This window comes from Lynx rufus, unplaced genomic scaffold (assembly GCF_022079265.1).
Source record: "Lynx rufus isolate CCGP_SWC_20201006 ecotype Redwood Valley unplaced genomic scaffold, mLynRuf1.p SCAF_1, whole genome shotgun sequence".
Classification (NCBI taxonomy): Eukaryota; Metazoa; Chordata; class Mammalia; order Carnivora; family Felidae; genus Lynx; species Lynx rufus.
The window spans coordinates 211,715,860-211,735,564 of record NW_025814823.1 but is presented as its reverse complement, the minus strand read 5'-3'; the positions used below and the strand labels follow the sequence as shown (position 1 = coordinate 211,735,564).

Genomic DNA, 19,705 nt, shown 5'->3' with positions numbered 1-19,705 from the left:
GTTCACTTTCAAACATCTGGCCACCTCGGAGTCCACTTCCAGTGAGCATGGGGTTGCTGGGGTGGGATACTGAACTCATTGAGGGGAGCTCAAATTGACTATATCCAGCTAGTGAGTAAACAGAGAATGGGTCCGCCAGCAGGTGAAATGAAAAACAGAGGGAGGCTTTTTGATGAGTCATGAATGCTCTCTTCAAAATGGAGGGCCAGGCTTTGGACTGCTCTTGGGAAGGCTGCTTCTGGAGCAGACTTGGAGATTCTTACTTCCACACCTTGACCTTTATTCCTCTGCCAAGATTTCGCAAATGGATCTACTTCAGAGAGATACTAACTTCTGGCTTTGCTTAAATTTTCTTTGCTGCCCAAGATTTCTCAGAAGCAAACGAAACCAAACCCTCTCTCTTAAACAGTACGTGAGGGGTCACCACTCACCTTTTCATGCTGGTTTTATGAATATTCACCCAGAGAAGAGCAGAAAGCCCAGACAAGCCCTAAATCACAGAAGTAATTTATGGTCTGTGGAAAGCCCTAAAACTCTAGGCTGGCGACTGTTTCAAGTGTCATGGAGATAAAAAACGAATCAGATAAACTACACCATACTATGCTGGAAACTGAATATAATCATTCACTTCGTAATCTTCAATGGACTTTGGGTTGGGATGGCATTTTCCTCCACAAACAGGGACTGCATATGCTACTATGTACTGCAAATACTCATTATAACCTCATAGCAGAAAATACTGTACGCATTAAATACGTAAACAGCTGTACTGGGAAGATAGAAAATAGTCTTTTATTTTACCTAAGTGATAGAAAAATAGTCTTCAAAAATACATTGTGAAACTTATGGGTTTCTATTAAAGTAGAATTCATATGTACAGTAAGGCAGTATTTCCATTAGCATCCTGCTGTGATTATCTTTTAAATTAACGTTAGTCTTCCGGATTTTTTTTTTTTTTTTTTTTTTTTTTTTACCTAACAGAAGGCTAGGGGGTTTAATAAATTATCTCGTGTACTGAAATGAAACAGGAAAACATTTTAGAAGAATTTACCACACGAAACTCATTTACCTGTAATGTAAGAAAATTCCATTTTCCAAAACTATATTCTCTAGAGGCTTTAGGATAAAATACAATTTAGGGGGGAAAACCCACGCTTAATAAATTCAAACCATTTTAAGAAAAAATTGGAGGCATCATTTTGGCTTGCATATTGGCAATGTATCACTAAGGTGATAGGAACTGATGTAAACAATTTGTCAGGTGTTCTGGAATGCATTCTTTCTTTAAATGTGTTCGGTTCATCCTAATAAAACAAGAGAGGAGTGCAAAGGTCAAGTAAAGGTCAAACAAAGGTCAAGCAAAGGTTCGTTGGTTTTCAACAGTGGTTTTCATGGCATTTGTCTCTCACACCTGTCATCTTCCTGTGGTAAACAACCGTGACTCTCTCATTTCCTTTTGTCACACACCAAACCGTGAAAGTCTCTTCCAGAGGATATACCTGTCGGTACTGTCCCTCGAGAATACTAAACGATGCGCTTTTATTTCATTGAACACATAATTTTATAACTAATAGCAAAAAGTAAATGTACAAATCACGGGAAGCAAAGCGATTTGTTCTGGAATCAGCTGTTGGAGAAAGAGGCAGCTGGTTGAAAATGGAGCATGAAAACGAATGAACTGTGGGCTGTATAGTGTCAATCTAACCACGCTCTCGAGCATTCTCTGGGAGAGTGCATTTCCTGTACTCTGTAGTGTTACCTGAAAAGAAGTCACATTTTAACCAATCGTTCCATTAATCAAGCTATCACTGAAAGGAGTGCATAACACATGTGGGATCCAGGTAATCCAACCCACCCTGCTGGAGTCCACAGTTGCTTGGTGCCGACGTGAGGGAGGCCAGGTCTTCTTCAGCTTGATTCGGTTGAAGGGGCGGTGGAGCCCCCTTGGCTGGTTCTTCAAACGAAGCCAGGTTTTGAGCTTGCGGATCCTGCACTAACACCAGGATGTTGTTATCCATCACCCTGGACACCTTGGCATACTCCTTACTGGTTTCAGGAGTGCTGGGCTTGTCTGTCTGGTTGCCGTTCTCTTTCTGTTTTGGGAGCAATGATAGTGCTCCGTCTTTGTTAACTTTGTGAATCTCCACATAATCCAAGGGTTTCACAGAGATCAAAGAGGTTTTCTCCCGGGTCAACAGCCATGCTGTGCCTTGGTCAGTCTTGGAATGGAAGCTTTCCACTGCCCTCTGCTCAACTGCCACTTTCTCCCCTCCAGTCTCAACATTTTTTGAAGATCTTAAAGCATGTGTGTCTGTTTTGTCCAACAAAGTGGCCGATGCACCTGCTGGGCCCATGGCCAGCTTGCACACATCAGCAATGTTGTGGTAAGAAGATCTGGGGCTGGGATGGCTGGGGGGCTGTGGTAAAGGCCATGTTGAAGATTTGGATCCATTGGCAGGGAAAGAGGGGATTTTGCCTTCCAAGCTTGTGCTCTGGGGGTCCCAGGTGCGGGTAGCATTTGTCTGGGGATTCTCTGGCTTCTCAATGCCCTCAGGAGTGTTAAATGTGGAGGGATTTGCCCGGGCTTCCTCACACTTTTTAGACAAAAGGGAAGGGCTGTCGCAACTACCCCGGCCAGAGTCACTGTCTGGGTCCAGGGGTGTGGGCTTCCTATCTTGACCCGGGTGTTCTTTTGAAAGGGCTGGCATCAGCTGCTGGTCCTCACTGTCATCCACTTCTAAAAACTCCACCAGTAAGTCCTCACAGTCAGAAGTGGGAGGGAAGTCTTGGCACCCCAGGGCACTCAGCAGTTCTTCAGACTTGCCCTTCTATTCAAACACAGACACAAGGAGAGATGGCCGTTAGCTTCCTGACATTCCATGTCGACATCACAGCCAAGCCAGTGGTCATGACTATGGGCAAGTGGGATGTGCTAACGGCCTAGCAGAATTTCCCAAATGTTAGATGTTTGTGTATCAGGCTATTTATAACCACCTCCTGGGCTACTACTCACCTCATAGTTTTCTTTCAATCAATTTATGATTTTAACTTAGTTTCTCCCTAAGCCATAATGATTATGAGTTCAACTGGCAGGTAGTGTATGCACAAATAATAAACACATGCCTAACAAATAAGAGGTTTGTGAAACATGAAATCCACAGTGCTCACGCATGGCTTCAGTGCTCTGGGACCCACTGGCCCTGAGATCTGGTTGCTGGCCTCCTAACCAAGTCCACCACCTTCTGGAGTCTGGCAGTAGTAAGCAGATTCTCATCCCTCCTTGCTGTTCCAGTCTCCTCCCTCTCCTCCTTTTTGTTCTCCTCCTTCTCCCCTTCCTCTTCTTCTGGCTTCCTTTTCTTTCCCACTCTTCTTCCTGATCCCTTGACTTAGATCAGGTACTGGTGCCCAAGTCTTGACTCTATCCCTTATTAAAGGGTATTGACTTTGGATGAGCTGCTCTATGGTCCTCACTTTCTCCATCTGTAAAATGGAAGTAATAGTACCTATCTGGGAGTTCTTTTGAAGATCAGGGTACTGTGATTAAGAATGTGAAAACAAATTTTTTTTGTAACCCAAACAGTAGTTATTTTATTATTCCATTTCTGTGGCTATAAGGTCAAATTTCAAGTTAGACAGCAGTTAATTTACTTAGTTGAGAAGTTCATGCTGGTTCTATGAAGGTCAGTACTAGAGACTAGATAGTGGGGTAAGAAAGAGCACTGGGCCAGGAGCCCAAATTCTGGGGCTCTAATCCCTTCTCCGATATTTGCAATCAAACTGAGTATAGTCAAGCCAAATTCTCTGGGACTCACTTATCACATTCTTGCATTGCTGGTCTCACAGTGGCTGGGTCAAGTGATGTAATGCAGATCATTGCTTTTAGGCACAACAGTGTTAAGATTGAGTCCAACTGAAACTATATATTTCAATCTGGACAGAAGTTTAAAATGATGTAACCCCTCTTTTTATTCAAAACACTTGAATTTAATTCCACCTTGAATCAGTCTAGGCAGGGCCTGGCAAACACGAGCCCACTGTACTGATCCAGTTTCGACTGAACGCTCTCAAAGTGAACAACAATTACAGCAGGATATTGCAATCATGTGAAGAACATTCGAGTGAAAGCTTTAGCCCACGTATGACAAGGGAGGTGGTGGTGGGTCCCTGTTTTGTATTAAGTAAGACATTTACCCTTTTTCTTAATTGATTAATTGTGCAAAATGTTTATTTCTGTGCTTATGAGCATACACACCTGGTAGGCCTAGCAAGCATTATTATGTATCTTCATGTTTTCTTGGCTTTCTCTCCCAAAGGTAAGTACTCTCATGCCTCCACCCAGCTTTCTGTAAACACACTTGCTGAAGAGCGGGGACCCGCTGGGCAGGGACTGAGCTGGCCAGGCTGAACGGATGGGGATTGTGTGTGCATGTGTAAAGGTAATCATTGCAAAGCAGAGGGTCATACTACATTCCCCACTTTTGCCACTTACCTCCAGCAGATGAGTATCAAATCCTTTTATTTTTGGCCCAGGAACTGGTGGAAGGATGCAGGTCACCATGCTATAAAATAATTTGTGAAAAAGAATAGATGACTCACCTTCTCACTTTGTGATTTTTGAAAGATTAGTATCCTCTCCAAATAGCTGCTACAGACTATGGTAGATAGGAGTTAGACTCCTGGGGCTCCACGAGACTAACAATCAATGGTGAAGGCAATCATTTTAAGGGCTTGCATCACAATTAGCTCTGGCTAATAGAGGACGCTGATTCTGAAATTAGCGGATTACTTGAATTTCTTGCTTCTCTTGATTTTAGTTGCTCTTAGAAGATTTTTACTATTTCATAACTGGGAGCCTCAGTCTGATGGAAAGAGCACCAGCTTCAAAGGAGACCGTTCTGCTACTTTTGCTATCACTGATAAAAGATTTTTTTGTGGGTGAACACATTGCAGCTAATGGCTTAAATGAAGTGCTTGAATTATCTGTAGGTTTCTACTATTTTTATACGGTATTTTTTGCCACAATCCCTGACAACCATGATGGGGAGGAAGGATGATAGACAGTAAAGTACCTGTGGCCTTTCAAAGCCACTGCCATGACCATAATCAGACAGATGACCGCAGAAAGAACAGCCACAAAGATCCACACAATGGTATCTTTCATGGTGACATCTAAAAAGCAAACAGTCAGAAAGCTTTGATCACATCAAAGCATCATTAAAAACAAACAAACAAAACTAATAAGCACAAGTTTTGAACAAGAGTCCCCCTCCCCTTACCTACACCTCTTTTGATTTGAACAGCAATCCAAATAGAGTAGCATCGATGACAGGTTTAATTTTTATTATTAAATTTTAATAGTGTGTATATTTCACAGTACTCTATAAACTTCAAAATCCCTTTACATATTATTTTATTTGATCCTTAAAGAGGAAATTCAAGGTCACATGATCTGTTGCAGTAATAATAATAAAGGCCGTCACTTATTAAGTTCTTACTAAAGCCATCCATGGTGTTAAGCTTTTTACATACATTGTCTTGTATGTAAAGATGACGACACAGAGGCTGGAAGAGTGATTTCCCCATGAGCATGTAAACTATAAAATTGTAGTCGGGATTGCAACTCAGGCCTTCTGCTTCCAAACCCGGTGCTTTTATTTATTTAATAAGAGAGAGGGCTGAATGAGATGCATGTGTGAATCTGATGACCCACAGTTCAGTGTTCTTTCCAGTATGCCAAGCCAATGCAAGCCCTGATACTTTGGCCAGGCAAGTTGTCAGTAGAGGTAGGCTTTGTCACGTGGTTCTGAGTAAGACTTTAACCTCACTGAGCTTCAGTTTCCTCACTTTTAATTCCTGATGGTAATCGTATTCTCTCTGAATACCTGAGAGGGTTGGAAGGGCCCAAACCTTCCAACCCTGGTATGGTTTATGGTTCATAAACCATAACACACTTTAGAAATGCAAGATGAATCATTCTGTTGTGAAGCAGAAGCCCCCATGGTTAATGGCACTTGGAATTGAGTGCCTTTTACATACTGTACCTCTGCATAGAGACCAAGATGTAACTGACATCACAGACTGAAAATTGGGTTCATGCCTTTGAGATGGCATACCACTTTACAAATTTGGGGACAACTAGACGATGACCTTGACCAAATTATAGGGATAGGGTAGATGGGGAGGGCAGAATGACTGAGCATGAAGCCCTCTGAGATATGCCAAGCCTATGTTTGCAGCCTTATTCTAGAAACTGGTCTTCACTGACAGTGACCCAGAGAGCAGTGCTACACTTTCAAATGTCTTTGTATTGGATGGAGAGATGATAAACCCACCTCTACTTATTTTTCTGGCTAAGGCTTAACATAGTTTCTCTGTTAGTTGTTATTACATGCAAATTTACTAAATTCTTTCTGTTTTAAAAATATTTTGGAGTAGGGGCACCTGGGTGGCTCAGCTGGTTAAGCGTCCAACTCTCGATTTCAGCTCAGGTCATGATCTTGCAGTTAGTGAATTTGAGGTCCACGTGGGGTTCTATGCTGACAGTGCAGAGCTACTTGAGATTCTCTCTCTCCCTCTCTCTCTGCCCTTCCCCTTCCTGTGTGCACATGTGCTCTCTGTCTCAAAAATCAATCAATCAATCAATCAATCAATCAATAATTAAAAAATATTTCAGAGTGTATGCAAAAGGGAGCCAAGACACTCACCATTAGGTATCTGAATGGAGCTCTCTGGGCTCCACTCACTCCAAAATCCATGGTCTGGCTTGCAGCGAACCTGGACAAGGTATTTCTGTCCTGGATATAAGCTGAGAATCTTAAACTGAGTCTGCTGCCCAGCAAAATGAGTCTATAGAGAAACAAGGAAAACAAGGAAGTCACTCTAACTTGTGTGATGCTTCTTCATAGACTTTCCTTCTAGATAACTGACTGTTGGAGAACTGAGACCAACGAACTAGATTTTGTAAAGAAATCTCTGTTCTCACCATTCCACCCTCTTAACCCATCTTTTTCCTCCTTGCTTTGCTCACACAAAAAGTAACGGGTTTTCTGTCTCTCCATTTGGAGCTCTCTGTCAGAAAGGCAAATATTCTGCCTCCTATCTTCTACCCCCTTCTAAATTCTACTTTATGGAAGACAACCATTTAGTAAAACTGGAAAATTGTTATTTTGTAAACCCTAATGACTTCATTGATTTAAGGATCACCAATTGGTGTAAAACTACTAGATGAAAGAGAACGGGACCTTCAGGATGTTGAAACAATATTGTACAAATGAAACATAAATTTACAATCAAGGGATCAGGTTGTCATCTCTCTAATCCCAGAGTCAGTTTTAGCATCAGGTACAGTGGGTTGACCAGATGATTTCCATCTCCTTGTATGATGCAATATGAAGCAAATAATATCACCTCTGAAGTTCTCTTGCTGAAAATTGTTCCACCTGAATAATCAGATTTTTAGATCTAATGGTCTGGGTACAGGAAATACAGGGGCAGAGAAAGTAGCTAAATGACCTCACAGAGAACTCATCAGACAAATACAAAAGGTGGGACATTCTATGGGACAAGTGGCCCAGTCTCCTGAGCACGTTGAGACCAAAGGGATATAACAACAAGGATATAACAATGTGTGTTCTTGGAGTGGATTGCGGTTTGGACAAACTAGCTTCTACAGACATATTTTGAAGCAATTGGGGGGAATTAAAATATGGACTGGCTGTTAAATGATATTAAAGAATTTTAATTAATTTTCTATGTGTGATCCTATTATTTTGGCTATGTTTGGAAATGCTCCCATTAAAAATTTTATCATTGCTAGTGGGTTTGGAGTATCTTTTTTTTTTTAAGCTTAAGCATACTTAACATACAGCATTATATTAGTTTCAGGTGTACAATATAATGTTTCAATCATTCTATACATTAGTCAGTGCTCATCACAATAAGTGTACTCTTGACTCCCTCTATTTTACCCATGTCCCACCCACCTCTCCTCTGGCAGCTACCAGTATGTTCTCTGTAGTTTAGAGTCTGTTGTTTTGTTTGTCTCTTTTTTCTTTGTTCATTTGTTTTGTTCTTTAAATCCACATATGAGTGAAATCAAATGTTCCCTTTTTGAAAGAGACATATACAAAAATATTTTAGAGTGAACTATTAAAATGCCTATAATTTACAGTATTATTTCTTTACATTGAAGTATTTGAAAGTGAATAAAAATACCATTGACCATGAAGTGGTTACACTGAGATTGTTTTCCTCCTACTTAGTGCCATGTAGGTACACTCACGAGTGTCTTAATCTAAGATATCCTGAGGGAAGTGGGTTGGAAATCTGGTGGAAGAGGATGTTCAGTGCAAGGAACTAGCCCTAGAGAGCTATGAAGATGAGTTCCCATCAACCCCAGTGGAGGGGAGAAGGCACTTCCACATCTGACTAGGTCACATCAGCATCAAGAGGGCAACATGGTTGCCCAATAATGAGGAAGAATCATCTGTTCTCAGCTGTGAGGGCTTCAACTTTGCCAAGGACCTGGTTCCTTCCAAAAGCTTCTAGTTGACTCACCTCCCACTCAGTGGCTTTCTCGGGTTTTAATCGAATTTCGTACTGGAGTGTGAGCCAACCAGATCTTACATCAACCAGGGTGGGTGGGAACCATTTCATCCACAGATATGGTTTTTTGTCTTCTGGCTGTTTTAATTCCAAAGTCAGGTTCACAGGAGGATCTGGTTCAACTGTAGATATGAAAGAAACTACATATTTAGTAAAAGTAGCATTTGAACACAGAACTATGTGACTTAAAGGCAGCTTTCTCTACTATTTCACTCCACCATGGTTATGAGACTCTTTGCATTTGGTATCAGGTGTTGGTAAGAAGAACTGAGGTTAGGTTGAAGCAAGAAAGATGTAAAATTTAAGGAGGCACAAATGACCAACAAGCACAGGAATGATGCTCAAAAGTCATTGGGAAATGCAAGTCAAAACCACAATGAGAGAGCACTTCATACCTGCTAGAATGGCTAGAATTCAAAAACTGAAAAATAACAAGTGTTGGGAAGAACATTAGAGAAGTTGGAACCTTCATACATTGCTGATGGGAATGTAAAATGGTATAGCCATTGTACAAAAAAGTCTGGAAGTTACTTAGAAACTTAAATATAGTATTACCGTGTCATCAATTTCACTCCTAGGTATATACTCAAAAGATATGAAAGCAGGTGCTCACTGCAAAGGAAACAATCAACAAAACTAAAAGGCAACCAATGGAATGGGAAAAGATATTTGCAAATGAGGTATCGGACAAAGGGCTAGTTAAATCTATAAAGAACTCACCAAACTCCACACCCGAAAAACAAATAACCCAGTGAAGAAATGGGCAGAAGACATGAATAGACACTTCTCTAAAGAAGACATCCAGATGGCCAACAGGCACATGAAAAGATGCTTAACGTCGCTCCTCATCAGGGAAATACAAATCAAAACCACACTCACATATCACCTCACGCCAGTCAGAGTGGCCAAAATGAACAAATCAGGAGACTATAGATGCTGGTGAGGATGTGGAGAAATGGGAACCCTCTTGTACTGTTGGTGGGAATGCAAACTGGTGCAGCCACTCTGGAAAACAGTGTGGAGGTTCCTCAAAAAATTAAAAATAGACCTACCCTGTGACCCAGCAATAGCACTGCTAGGTATTTACCCAAGGGATACAGAGTGCTGATGCATAGGGGCACTTGTACCCCATTGTTTATAGCAGCACTTTCAACAATAGCCAAATTATGGAAAGAGCCGAAATGTCCATCAATTGATGAATGGATAAAGAAATTGTGGTTTATATATACAATGGAATACTACGTGGCAATGAGAAAGAATGAAATATGGCCCTTTGTAGCAACGGGGATGGAACTGGAGAGTGTGATGCTAAGTGAAATAAGCCATACAGAGAAAGACAGATACCATATGGTTTCACTCTTATGTGGATCCTGAGAAACTTAACAGAAGACCATGGGGGAAGGGAAGGGAAAAAAAAGAGAGGGAGGGAGGCAAACCATAAGAGACTGTTAAAAACTGAGAACAAACTGAGGGTTGATGGGGGTTGGGAGGGAGGGGAGGGTGGGTGATGGGCATTGAGGAGGGCACCTGTTGGGATGAGCACTGGGTGTTGTATGCAAACCAACTTGACAATAAATTTCATATATAAAAAAAAGAAAGCAGGTGCTCAAACAAAAATTCCTGCCTGAGTGTTCATAGCACACTACTCATAGCATCCAATAGGTGGAAGCAACTCAAACATCCATCAGTTGATGATGGGTTAATATTCACATAACGGAAGACTCTTCCGCCATAAGAGGGGAGGAAGTACTGACATATGCTAGACTACAGATGAATCTTGAAAACATTAGACTAAGTGAAAGAAGCCAGACACAAAAGGCCATATACTATCTGATTCCATATGTTTGAAATTTCCAGAATAGGCAAATCTATAGAGACAGAAAGCAGATTAGTGATTGCTCTGGAGTTGGGGTAGAGTGGGAAATCCAGAGTAACTGGTTAATGGGTATGAAGTTTCCATCTGGAGTGGTGAAAATATTCTGGAACTAGATAGTGATGGTCATTGCAGAACACTGTGAATGAACTAATACCACTGGATTGAACATTTTAAAATGAGTACAAAGGTGAGTTTTGTACTCTGTCTCAAAAAATTAAGGAGGCACTTACTCTGAGGTTCCTTTAAGTACAGGTCTGTGAATCCCTCCTTAAGAGTGAGGTGCCTTGGATACCAACTTGTCTTCCCCTAATCTCAGTCCTGCTGGTCAGTAATATTTTCTCTATTCATTTATTACCTTCTCAAATAATTCTCCATGCCAGGTTTGGGATGTGCGTGTTAACTATAGTGTTTTGGCATTATAATCTACAGTTACCTAAAAAAGTGAACTCTGGAAAATTTGCCACCAATCCTAATGCTTATTTGTTACTAAGTAAATAACTAAGGGTGATTGTACTTCCTGAAAGGATGATATGTACTTACTAAACAAACATCATCTACAAAGGTTTTAAGCTAAACATAATACTGAGAAACGCCTCTGATCAAAAACTATTTGTACAAAACTGCCAACAAAATGTTTACGACGAATCCTTTAAAGCAAAGTTGCTCAACCTCAGCATTATGTATTTTGGACCAGATCCTTCTTTGTTGGCAGCGGGGTGTGTGTGTAGGATGCTGAGCCTTCGCAGCGTTTCTGGCCTCTGCCCGTTAAACATCAGTAATTCCCTCAACCCTCCTCTCCAGGTTGCACTATGTGGAGATGTTTCCTGTAATTGCTAACTATCCTGCGGGGGGCAAAACAGCCGCCAGTTGGGAATCACTCCTTTCAAGTGTCTTCAACATCGCTAAGTATTATTCAATGGCAGTAACAAGATCAACAACAACACAATCTATTTCTGAGACATTATCTGCCAATATTGTCATTCTGTGCCGCAGGTTATCACTGGATGAGACTCCAGCTGATAGAAAATGTACTGTAGTGCACACTGATTTTTATTTTTATTTTTTAAAAAAAAATTTTTTTTTCAACGTTTATTTATTTTTGGGACAGAGAGAGACAGAGCATGAACGGGGGAGGGGCAGAGAGAGAGGGAGACACAGAATCGGAAACAGGCTCCAGGCTCCCAGCCATCAGCCCAGAGCCTGACGCGGGGCTCGAACCCACGGACCGCGAGATCGTGACCTGGCTGAAGTCGGACACTTAACCGACTGTGCCACCCAGGCGCCCCCACACTGATTTTTAAATGAACTTCTACGGCCTGTTACCAGCACTGGATGCTGCAGGGTCATGGGAGGATTTGACCCTCCCCATAGGAAGAGAGTTCCATAAACCCTCCTTCCATTGTTTTGGAAAATACGGCCCAACACTTTTTTCACCAGAGAATTTGTTTTCCAGAGCCCATGTGAAATCGATGCCCTCACTGATTTCACTTTTTAAAAGTCCTACTCTTTTAGTGATTCCATTTTTTTTGTGAATGCTCTCATTATAGCAACTGCTCATTTCAGAACTTTTTTGTTTTTGCTGTTTTGCCCTCACATGTTAAAAATGTAAGAAAAAGCCCACGACAAAGGAATTAGTTGGCACTTAGCATCTTAAAGTCTTCGTATCTCAAGTAATTTATATGACTAGAATTTAATTTATTCCTACTTGCCAGTGGGGTTGCCTTTCTGAGTTTCTTAAACTAAGATTGAATTCAGTTCCCAGCCCATGCTCATTCCAATGATTTGCTGCAGGAAGAAAATATTCAAGCATGTACTGGTTGGTGTTGGAAGCTTTTCTAGTTTTTAAGGATAAGCCACTGATACGATACCAATGGGATGATATATATGCAAGTGAACACTTGAGAACCCTAATCCGATTTTCCTTCTTGAGTGGTGGTAGGTAAATCAGGAAGACTTGGGTAACCATGAGCCTAATTAGCTATTCCCTAGATTATTACCCAAGATGAGGGCTGAACTCAGGCCTGGCCAAGCCATCTCTTGTCCTAAGATTCCCTTTGTCACCCTTGCTAAACCATCCAGGCCACTACAGTTATGCCTAGTTGTCCCGTAGCTCACTGCTGATCATGCAAAGCAAGAAGCAGCTCTCAGGTTGGCTTTGTTTCGCTTTGCTAATGACTTCTCCAAACTTTGTGCTTGTGATCTTGGCCTTCAGACTGCTCTTCAAGTATTCACTCCCCAGATTATTTATTTTTGAAATAATGGCTCCAGTTGCTGAGCACACGTATACTGAAAATTGAATCTGGGGCAAGTCAGTTGGAGTAATTCCTTGGATACAGAAGCAGATGAACACCTCCTGAGAGCTGCTATTCTGTGGGGTAGCTCTGTCTTCCCTTGGGAGGGACAAAATAAGAGAGAAGGGGACATTGGTTGCAGGAGGAGGGCTGCAGGGAAGCATAGATAGAACATTCCTTCTGGATGCAAGAGGATGGGAAGAAGGGTCAAGGGAAAGCACAGAAACACAAGGATCCCGAGGGCCAGTCCTACTGCTATGAATGACTCAATTAAAGTTGGTTTGAAAAACTCAGTTGAGCAGGGTATTGTAAATTTTCTCATCTTTCTTTTGTGGGATGCGTGCAAAAGCCAAGAAGACTCAAACTGAGTTTGACTACTGGCAAATCCATAACGGAGTAACACATTCCTTACCTGTCGCCCTTCCCCTTACCTATGTAAGTCACGTCCACATAACGTGGATCCGAGGAAGTGCTTCCCATCTGGTTTGTGGCATTTATTGTGATGATGTACATTGTCCAGATGGAGGTGTGCTTCTTGTTGAAGTAACAGGAATTGGGGCCACTGGTTGTGTAGTCTGGACATTCATGTGTGAGTGTCTCTCTGCAATGAGTGATATATTAGCAGTGAATAAGAAAGTAGTAAAAAGAGTTTAGTCTTTTTCTTTTCCTATTTATTTATTTATTTATTTATTTTTATTTTTTAGTCTTTTTCTGAATAGATCATTAACACTGGCTTTTGAGGATCAGATGTTCCAATGCAAATACCAGAGCTAAGGAATGGCTCCCCCAACATCTGTGTCCTGCCCATGTCAGCTGGGAGTGAGACAGGAAAGAGGGTGCTGGGGATGGTGGTAGAAGGGTTACATCAGGTCCCCAGCGACCCTGCTTCTCACTGTCACTTCCCTTCGGCAGGTTTTTGTGGGCTTTGTGATTTGTGCCCCTTGCCAATAAACACTTGCACTTTCAATGGCCAAGGTGCCACTCTACTCAGAGAATGGCCACTGGGCCATCTCAGGAAATGGGACTCTCCCTCTTACACACACCCTGCGGGTTGTGCACACACGGCATTTCTTGCACATAGGTGTTGAGTCACATTTCATTAACAAAAGATGAAAGAGGATAAAAATTGATGTCGGTGTATTTCAGACTGCACTAAGTCAACAACAGAGGCAAGTGACTCAGAAAAGAGAGAGTTCAGGACCAGGTGGCTCACTGGGCTGCTCACATTTAGACTTCACAGCCTCACTGCAAGACCCACCACAAGGTGTGAAGGTGTTTTTGATTTCGGTCACCTGTGTGAGTTCCCGAAATCTATTTACATGTACCCTCCTTTGGGTCCCAGAAGGGATGACAGCTTTGTGTCCAACAAAGTGCAGTCCTTGGGAGGTGGGCCAGCTGTTGCAACCACAGGACTACAGCCCTCCTGGGATTTCCAGAAAGGTTTCATTATGAGTAAAACAAAATCTTCCCCTGGAGATGACCTTGTTCAGCCCTCACTGAAACCTTAGCTCCAAATACACCCTCTGGACGATCCTGGATCCTGGATCAGCAAACGCTAAGGAAAAGTCCTTACCTTCCTTTGCTTTGAGGGCTCTTTACTTGGTCACAAAACAAGTTAGAAAACCTAACATTACCATGGTTGTTAAGGATTACATGATAATCCACTTATATCGCAAAAGTAACAATTACAAAAAGACAAATTACACATGGTACAAGGTTTACAGATAAGCATCTAAAATTAATGAGCACTCAGGAACGATTCATATGTGACTTTGGGCTACAACCTAAGCTTCAGACAGGCAGTGGAAACAATGCCGTATTATATTTCTGGGGTGGCGAAAGAGCTTATGCGCATCTAGCGAGCTCCTGAAGGACATTAACACGAGAATGTGGACATGAACAGTAAGTTCTTTGCCCCAGTGGTAGGAGCCTTACTAGTGTCAATCCAGGGAAGTGTGGCAATTCTAACTCAGAACCAGTGTTCTTTGGGCCGGGAGATTGAGAGTGGTCATGTGGGTTGATAGTACAGAAGAAAACTTACCCTTCCTTGTGGTAAGTCAGTGTGTAATTGGTAGGGAGACCTCCATCTTCCCCAGGCTTCCACCAGCAGGTGAATGTCTCCTTTTCAGGAGAACGACATTTAAGGATCTCAGGTTTTCCAGGAGGTGATTGTCCTAGAAAAAGCCAGAAGCATCTGAAGTAAAGATGAGGGTGCATTCAACCATTCGACCATCCTGCTGGTGATAGAAGCAGATTCGTGGGACCAGCCCAGTGATGAGGTCTTGGGGTGAGCAGGCCTAGGGGTGGGTTGCTCAGAAATGCCAAAGTGTCAGCATCCGGCAACATCCCCTGTGGGCTGCCCGGATGTTGGCAGGACTGAGAGAAAGAGCTGTGCGTGTGTGTGTGTGTGTGTGTGTGTGTGTGTGAGAGAGAGAGAGAGAGACAGAGAGAGACAGAGAGAGAGCTGTGTGTGTGTGTGTGTGTGTGTGTGTGTGTGTGTGTTTGTGTGTGTGTATGCCTGTGCTTGTGCATCCTGTGAGGTAAGAAACTAACTGGGATTGGTGACTGACTATAAGGGTACATACACATGGACTGAAGAGGACGTGGCCCTTCCTCAATCCCAGAGTCTATGAAACTGACACCATCTCACAGTATAAGGGTGACTGTGGAAAGAATTCTCCCCCAGGCACCAGCATCCTGGGGACACTCTGCTGAAACAGGGCTCTCTGGCACTTCATCTGCTCACAAATCTCCATCTTTCTGCCATTCCCACACCATTGACTCAATCTGTGGCCTTCATTTTCCTTTGATTCCATTTGGCTTGGACCTCTGACCCAGTCTCACCCTCTGTCTCCTCATTCTTCCACCCCCATTTCCGAATCTTGTTTTTTAGTCCCTTTTGTCTTATATTTTCCCCCTTCCTCTTGGGTCTTTTTGTGGTGAGTGGCAAAGGGCTTCCTTGCAGTTCTATGACCCTTTTGGGGGTGGGAGGCATGGTAAGAGGTGAGGGAGTGGAGAGCTGCCCTCCTGGTTACCAGCTACCATTATTATACAAGAGCTGTGTCTAATCCCAGTTGGAAGCTAGAAGGTCTGAATGAGGTGATGTGGAAAATATAATGTCAAGTGAATGGGGTTTTTACTTGCTTAATCCCCAAAGCTCTTGGTGAGCTTTCCCCCTCTCCTCTTCCTTCTCTGTCAGGTCCAAAGAGGGGAAAGAGTGGCCCTGGGAGTTTGCCCTGTGCTGCTGGGCTAGGAGTGCCACTGTGCCCATCCACAGAACCCCAGCTGATCCTCCTTTTCCCCCAAGCTGGATGCCTGAGCTAGAGCTTAGTGGAGAAAGTCAGCAGCAGAGAGGAGAGCTTTCAAAAGGTGTCAGTCTCAGCAACTGGGTGGGGGGGAGGGTTCTCTCTGTTTTCTCTCACACTTGTCCCCTCCCCAACGCCCCCCCCACCCCCCTCCTGCTGGCTGGCTCCTGGGCCAGAATTTCTTGCTGAGCACCAGATCAGAAAGGGCAAGTCGGAGGAGGACAGGCATGGAAGAAGGGGTACCAGGCAAAACTAGCCGGAAAGAATTTCATGGAATGACATGATGCGGTGCATAGGCTGGGCAGAGGACACTGGGCTAATCATGTCAGCGGGAGCTGAGCTACCTCTGGCTCCCAGTCCCCCTGAAAACCGTCAAAGAACTACAGAAAACCTCGGAATCCATGCCAGCCAGCCTGGGTTTAGGTCTGCCGATATTTGTAACATCATTCGTCCTCCAGGGAAAATTTCTTCAAGACAATCTCACAGGTTGAAACAATTTGTTTGCTGTGTTTTGTTGTGGGTGGGAAGGAGTGTGTGGGACAGAAAGGTTTATTAACCAACTCCCCCCCCCCAAACCTATGGCTCAATAATGAGTATATTCAGAAGACAATTAAGGCAACTGATGCTTATTTGAGCACTTCAAGTTTCCCCATGGATTATACTGATCTCTACTGTCCTTTTTCTCTCTGGAAGCTTATCTCTTCTACATTTCACTGGTTATTCATAGTACTTCTAGGAAACTCAAGAGAGGAGAGCACAGCTGTGAAATTACGATTAGTCAAATGTTCCTTTCATTCACTTTAGCGGACACAGTGAAAATCAATGGACTGTCTCACTATCCTTATAAAGTGCACACAGAGGGACAACCACATAGGCACCATACACACAGGTACACACAAATACCCACATAGAGCCCACCTCACAAACACACACATGCACCCCCCCCGCCCCCAAAGACATACATGCATATGCATACTCAGAGAGCACAGGCAGGTACACACATTGAAATATACACATTCATGGAGGTACACACACAGACGTATACTTACATTGGTATACACAGAGAAGCATTTGCAATCAGATACACATAGAGAAGTTAATACACAGAAGTATATACAAAAGTATCCACACCCAAAGATACACAGAGGTGGCGGCACCGAAATGTACCTACCAGCATGCTGGCTCAAACTTCATTTCTCCCATGGGCACAGACAACAGAGTTGGCTATATGTTTCTGACCATGTAATAGCAATCCCTGTCATCTCTTTACACTTTTTCAAAGATTTTCCACATATATTATTTCATCTGAGGTGGAGGGAACATCATTATCCTCACTTTGAAAAAGCGGAACCCCAGAGAGATTGAGTGATTGGTTCCAGGTTCCATATATAGCTAGTAGTAGCTGGAAAGCTGGACCGAGCCTCTGGTCTTGTTCATACAGCGGCTTCACTGCATTCCCAGAGTGAGGACAGAAGGCACAACATAGGGACATGCCTTTGCATTCACCGCATTGCTTCCTTTGCATTGATTTCTGCATTAATTTTAATGCCAAAAAATACTGCAAATTAATAGCAGCAAATCACTTTGACACTTTTATTTCTTGTAACTGCAGTACAAGAGAACTATATGGACTCTCCGCCCTCTCAAGAAACACCCCATGGAATTAAAGAGAGCAGGACAGTCTCTTACTTACCATTCAGGAGTCTGGTGTTGAGAAAAAGTAGCAAAACGAAAATTGTGGATGCCACACTTTCCTTCATTTTAGCTTCTTTTCTCTTTCTACAGGAAATGTATCAGGCTTTCACTGAAAGAAAAGGCACCAGGCAACTTTTTGTGAAATAACAGTCTGGCCAGGCACATGCACCACTTTATTCTGGGTGTTTGCAACTGATTCTTGCTCCTTGCCTAACATGAATGACAAAACAGCAGGAAAGGAATGTAGGAAAATTGTAACATGGTTGGATGGCTTGGCTCAGAAGCATACATGTACACATGCTAGGACAAATTCTACCACCAGAGGTCACCAGAAGACAGCGTTCAAGGGCAGCTGCTTGGCAGCCGCTCATTTACACACACCTCAAAGAAAAACTGTTCTGTTTCCATTCTTTGCTCACCTAACAATACACCACCAATGTTATGTGACACAGACCGTGTGCCCCACAAGAGAGCCATTCTTGGAGGGCTTTGATCCACCAGTCAAAAATAAGCCAGGCTGAAAAGCCAAGTATACTCAGTAAGTACCCTCAGTATGACTTTAACCTGCCCTCATTGATGCCAAGTTAGGGGGGGGCTTCCTCTGAAGGTGTAAGCTAAGTAAGAAGTCGGCTGGGCCATGGGCACAACTGAGAACCGCCCAGTGAACTCCAGTGAGCCTCTTTCTTTTTTCTCTTTCAAGAAATGACAACCCCCCGTAATAATTCAAGTCTTTTGGTTTTGGAATATTAAGTAAATTTTGAACCTGCAGGGGTTGAGAGTTTTGAGCAATTTATTATTAATATTATTATTTTTACTCTTGGAACAAATTTCAAAGCCTTCTAATGTCCTTCTTTAAAAAAAAAAGCATTTTTAAAGACATTTGAAAAAGCCTCAATAGTCTTGTTGGACTCCAAAACACTCTCAGAAAACAAAAGATTTGATGAACTAAGTGTAAATTCTTGGAAACACATGGCATATATTTTCTTTTAAATTTTATGATTTTTGTAATCAAGGGAAGACCGTCCAGAGGCAAGGCTGCCTGTCTTGAGACATTTGAAATGGCTGAGTGTTGTTTGATGAGCCCTGAAAAGACCAGCCTTCCCCCATTCCTCCTGGCCAGAGTGGGGGTTCCCCACCTACCAGCTGGATACCATCTAAGGGACAACTTCTAGAAGGCTTTCTCCACCTGATACCACTCCCTACGAGGCATACTGGGAAGTAGAAATCCTAGTGACAGCAGAGATTTGGGGTACCTAGGCACCATCAAGTAACCCTCTTATTTTGGGGCTCTTGGTTTAGTAATGGCCTCCTGTGAGGCAGCCAGCATGTCATTCTTTGGGGACCTTCTAGTTACTCTTCCAGGATTCCTTCCTAATGCCTCCTCCTTCCCAGGTTGCACATTCTAAACCACCTGCCCCATCTAAACTCTCAGATCATTTAATTAATTAACTTAAAAAAAAAACATGTTTATTTTCAGAGAGACAGAGAGAGAGAGAGAGAGAGAGAGAGAGAGAGCATGCACGTGTGAGCATGTAAGAGAGACAGTGGGGGAGGCACAGAGGGGGAGAGAATCCCAAGTAGGCTCTAGGCTGTCAGTGCAGAGCCCCATGTGGCACTCGATCCCATGAACCGTGAGATCATGACCTGAGCCGAAATCGAGAATGGGACACTCAACTGACTGAAGCAGCCAGGTGCCTCCTCAGGCCATTTAATTTAAATCAAGTGGTTAGAGGCTCATGATGGGAATAATCATGCCTACCATGTCTGGAGCACAGTCACTGTGCTAAGTGTTGTAATCATTTGCACCTCATCTAGCCTTCACAGCAGCCCCATGAGTGGCACAGACTATTACCTCCCCTTTTAACAAGTGAGGACACTGAAGTACAGAGAGGGGTAACACATGGTCAGTCACATGCCATTGGGAGAGTGAAATG

At 42.9% G+C, this 19,705-nt stretch overlaps 1 protein-coding gene across 1 annotated transcript; it reads right to left on the bottom strand.

Annotated features, from left to right (window-relative positions):
• Positions 1 to 997: 997 nt before the first annotated feature.
• PRLR (prolactin receptor) lies at positions 998 to 17,874 on the bottom strand. The gene is made up of 8 exons (XM_047074077.1): positions 17,770 to 17,874; positions 14,813 to 14,945; positions 13,203 to 13,372; positions 8,557 to 8,726; positions 6,705 to 6,846; positions 5,070 to 5,169; positions 4,490 to 4,559; positions 998 to 2,828 (listed from the first exon to the last, which is right to left on the bottom strand). The coding sequence occupies exons 1-8, from the start codon at positions 17,834 to 17,836 to the stop codon at positions 1,806 to 1,808; spliced, it is 1,875 nt and encodes a 624-aa protein (XP_046930033.1). The 5' UTR covers positions 17,837 to 17,874; the 3' UTR covers positions 998 to 1,805.
• Between the last annotated feature and the right edge of the window lie 1,831 nt (positions 17,875 to 19,705).

Excerpts from the sequence above, each read along its gene's own strand:
- PRLR (XM_047074077.1), bottom strand. The coding sequence starts at position 17,836 with ATGAAGGAAAGTGTGGCATCCACAATTTTCGTTTTGCTACTTTTTCTC. Across the intron at positions 5,170-6,704 it reads CTCCATTCAGATACCTAATG|ATGTCACCATGAAAGATACC; the intron begins GTGAGTGTCTTG and ends TTTGCTTTTTAG. Across the intron at positions 4,560-5,069 it reads GTGGCTTTGAAAGGCCACAG|CATGGTGACCTGCATCCTTC; the intron begins GTACTTTACTGT and ends ATTATTTTATAG.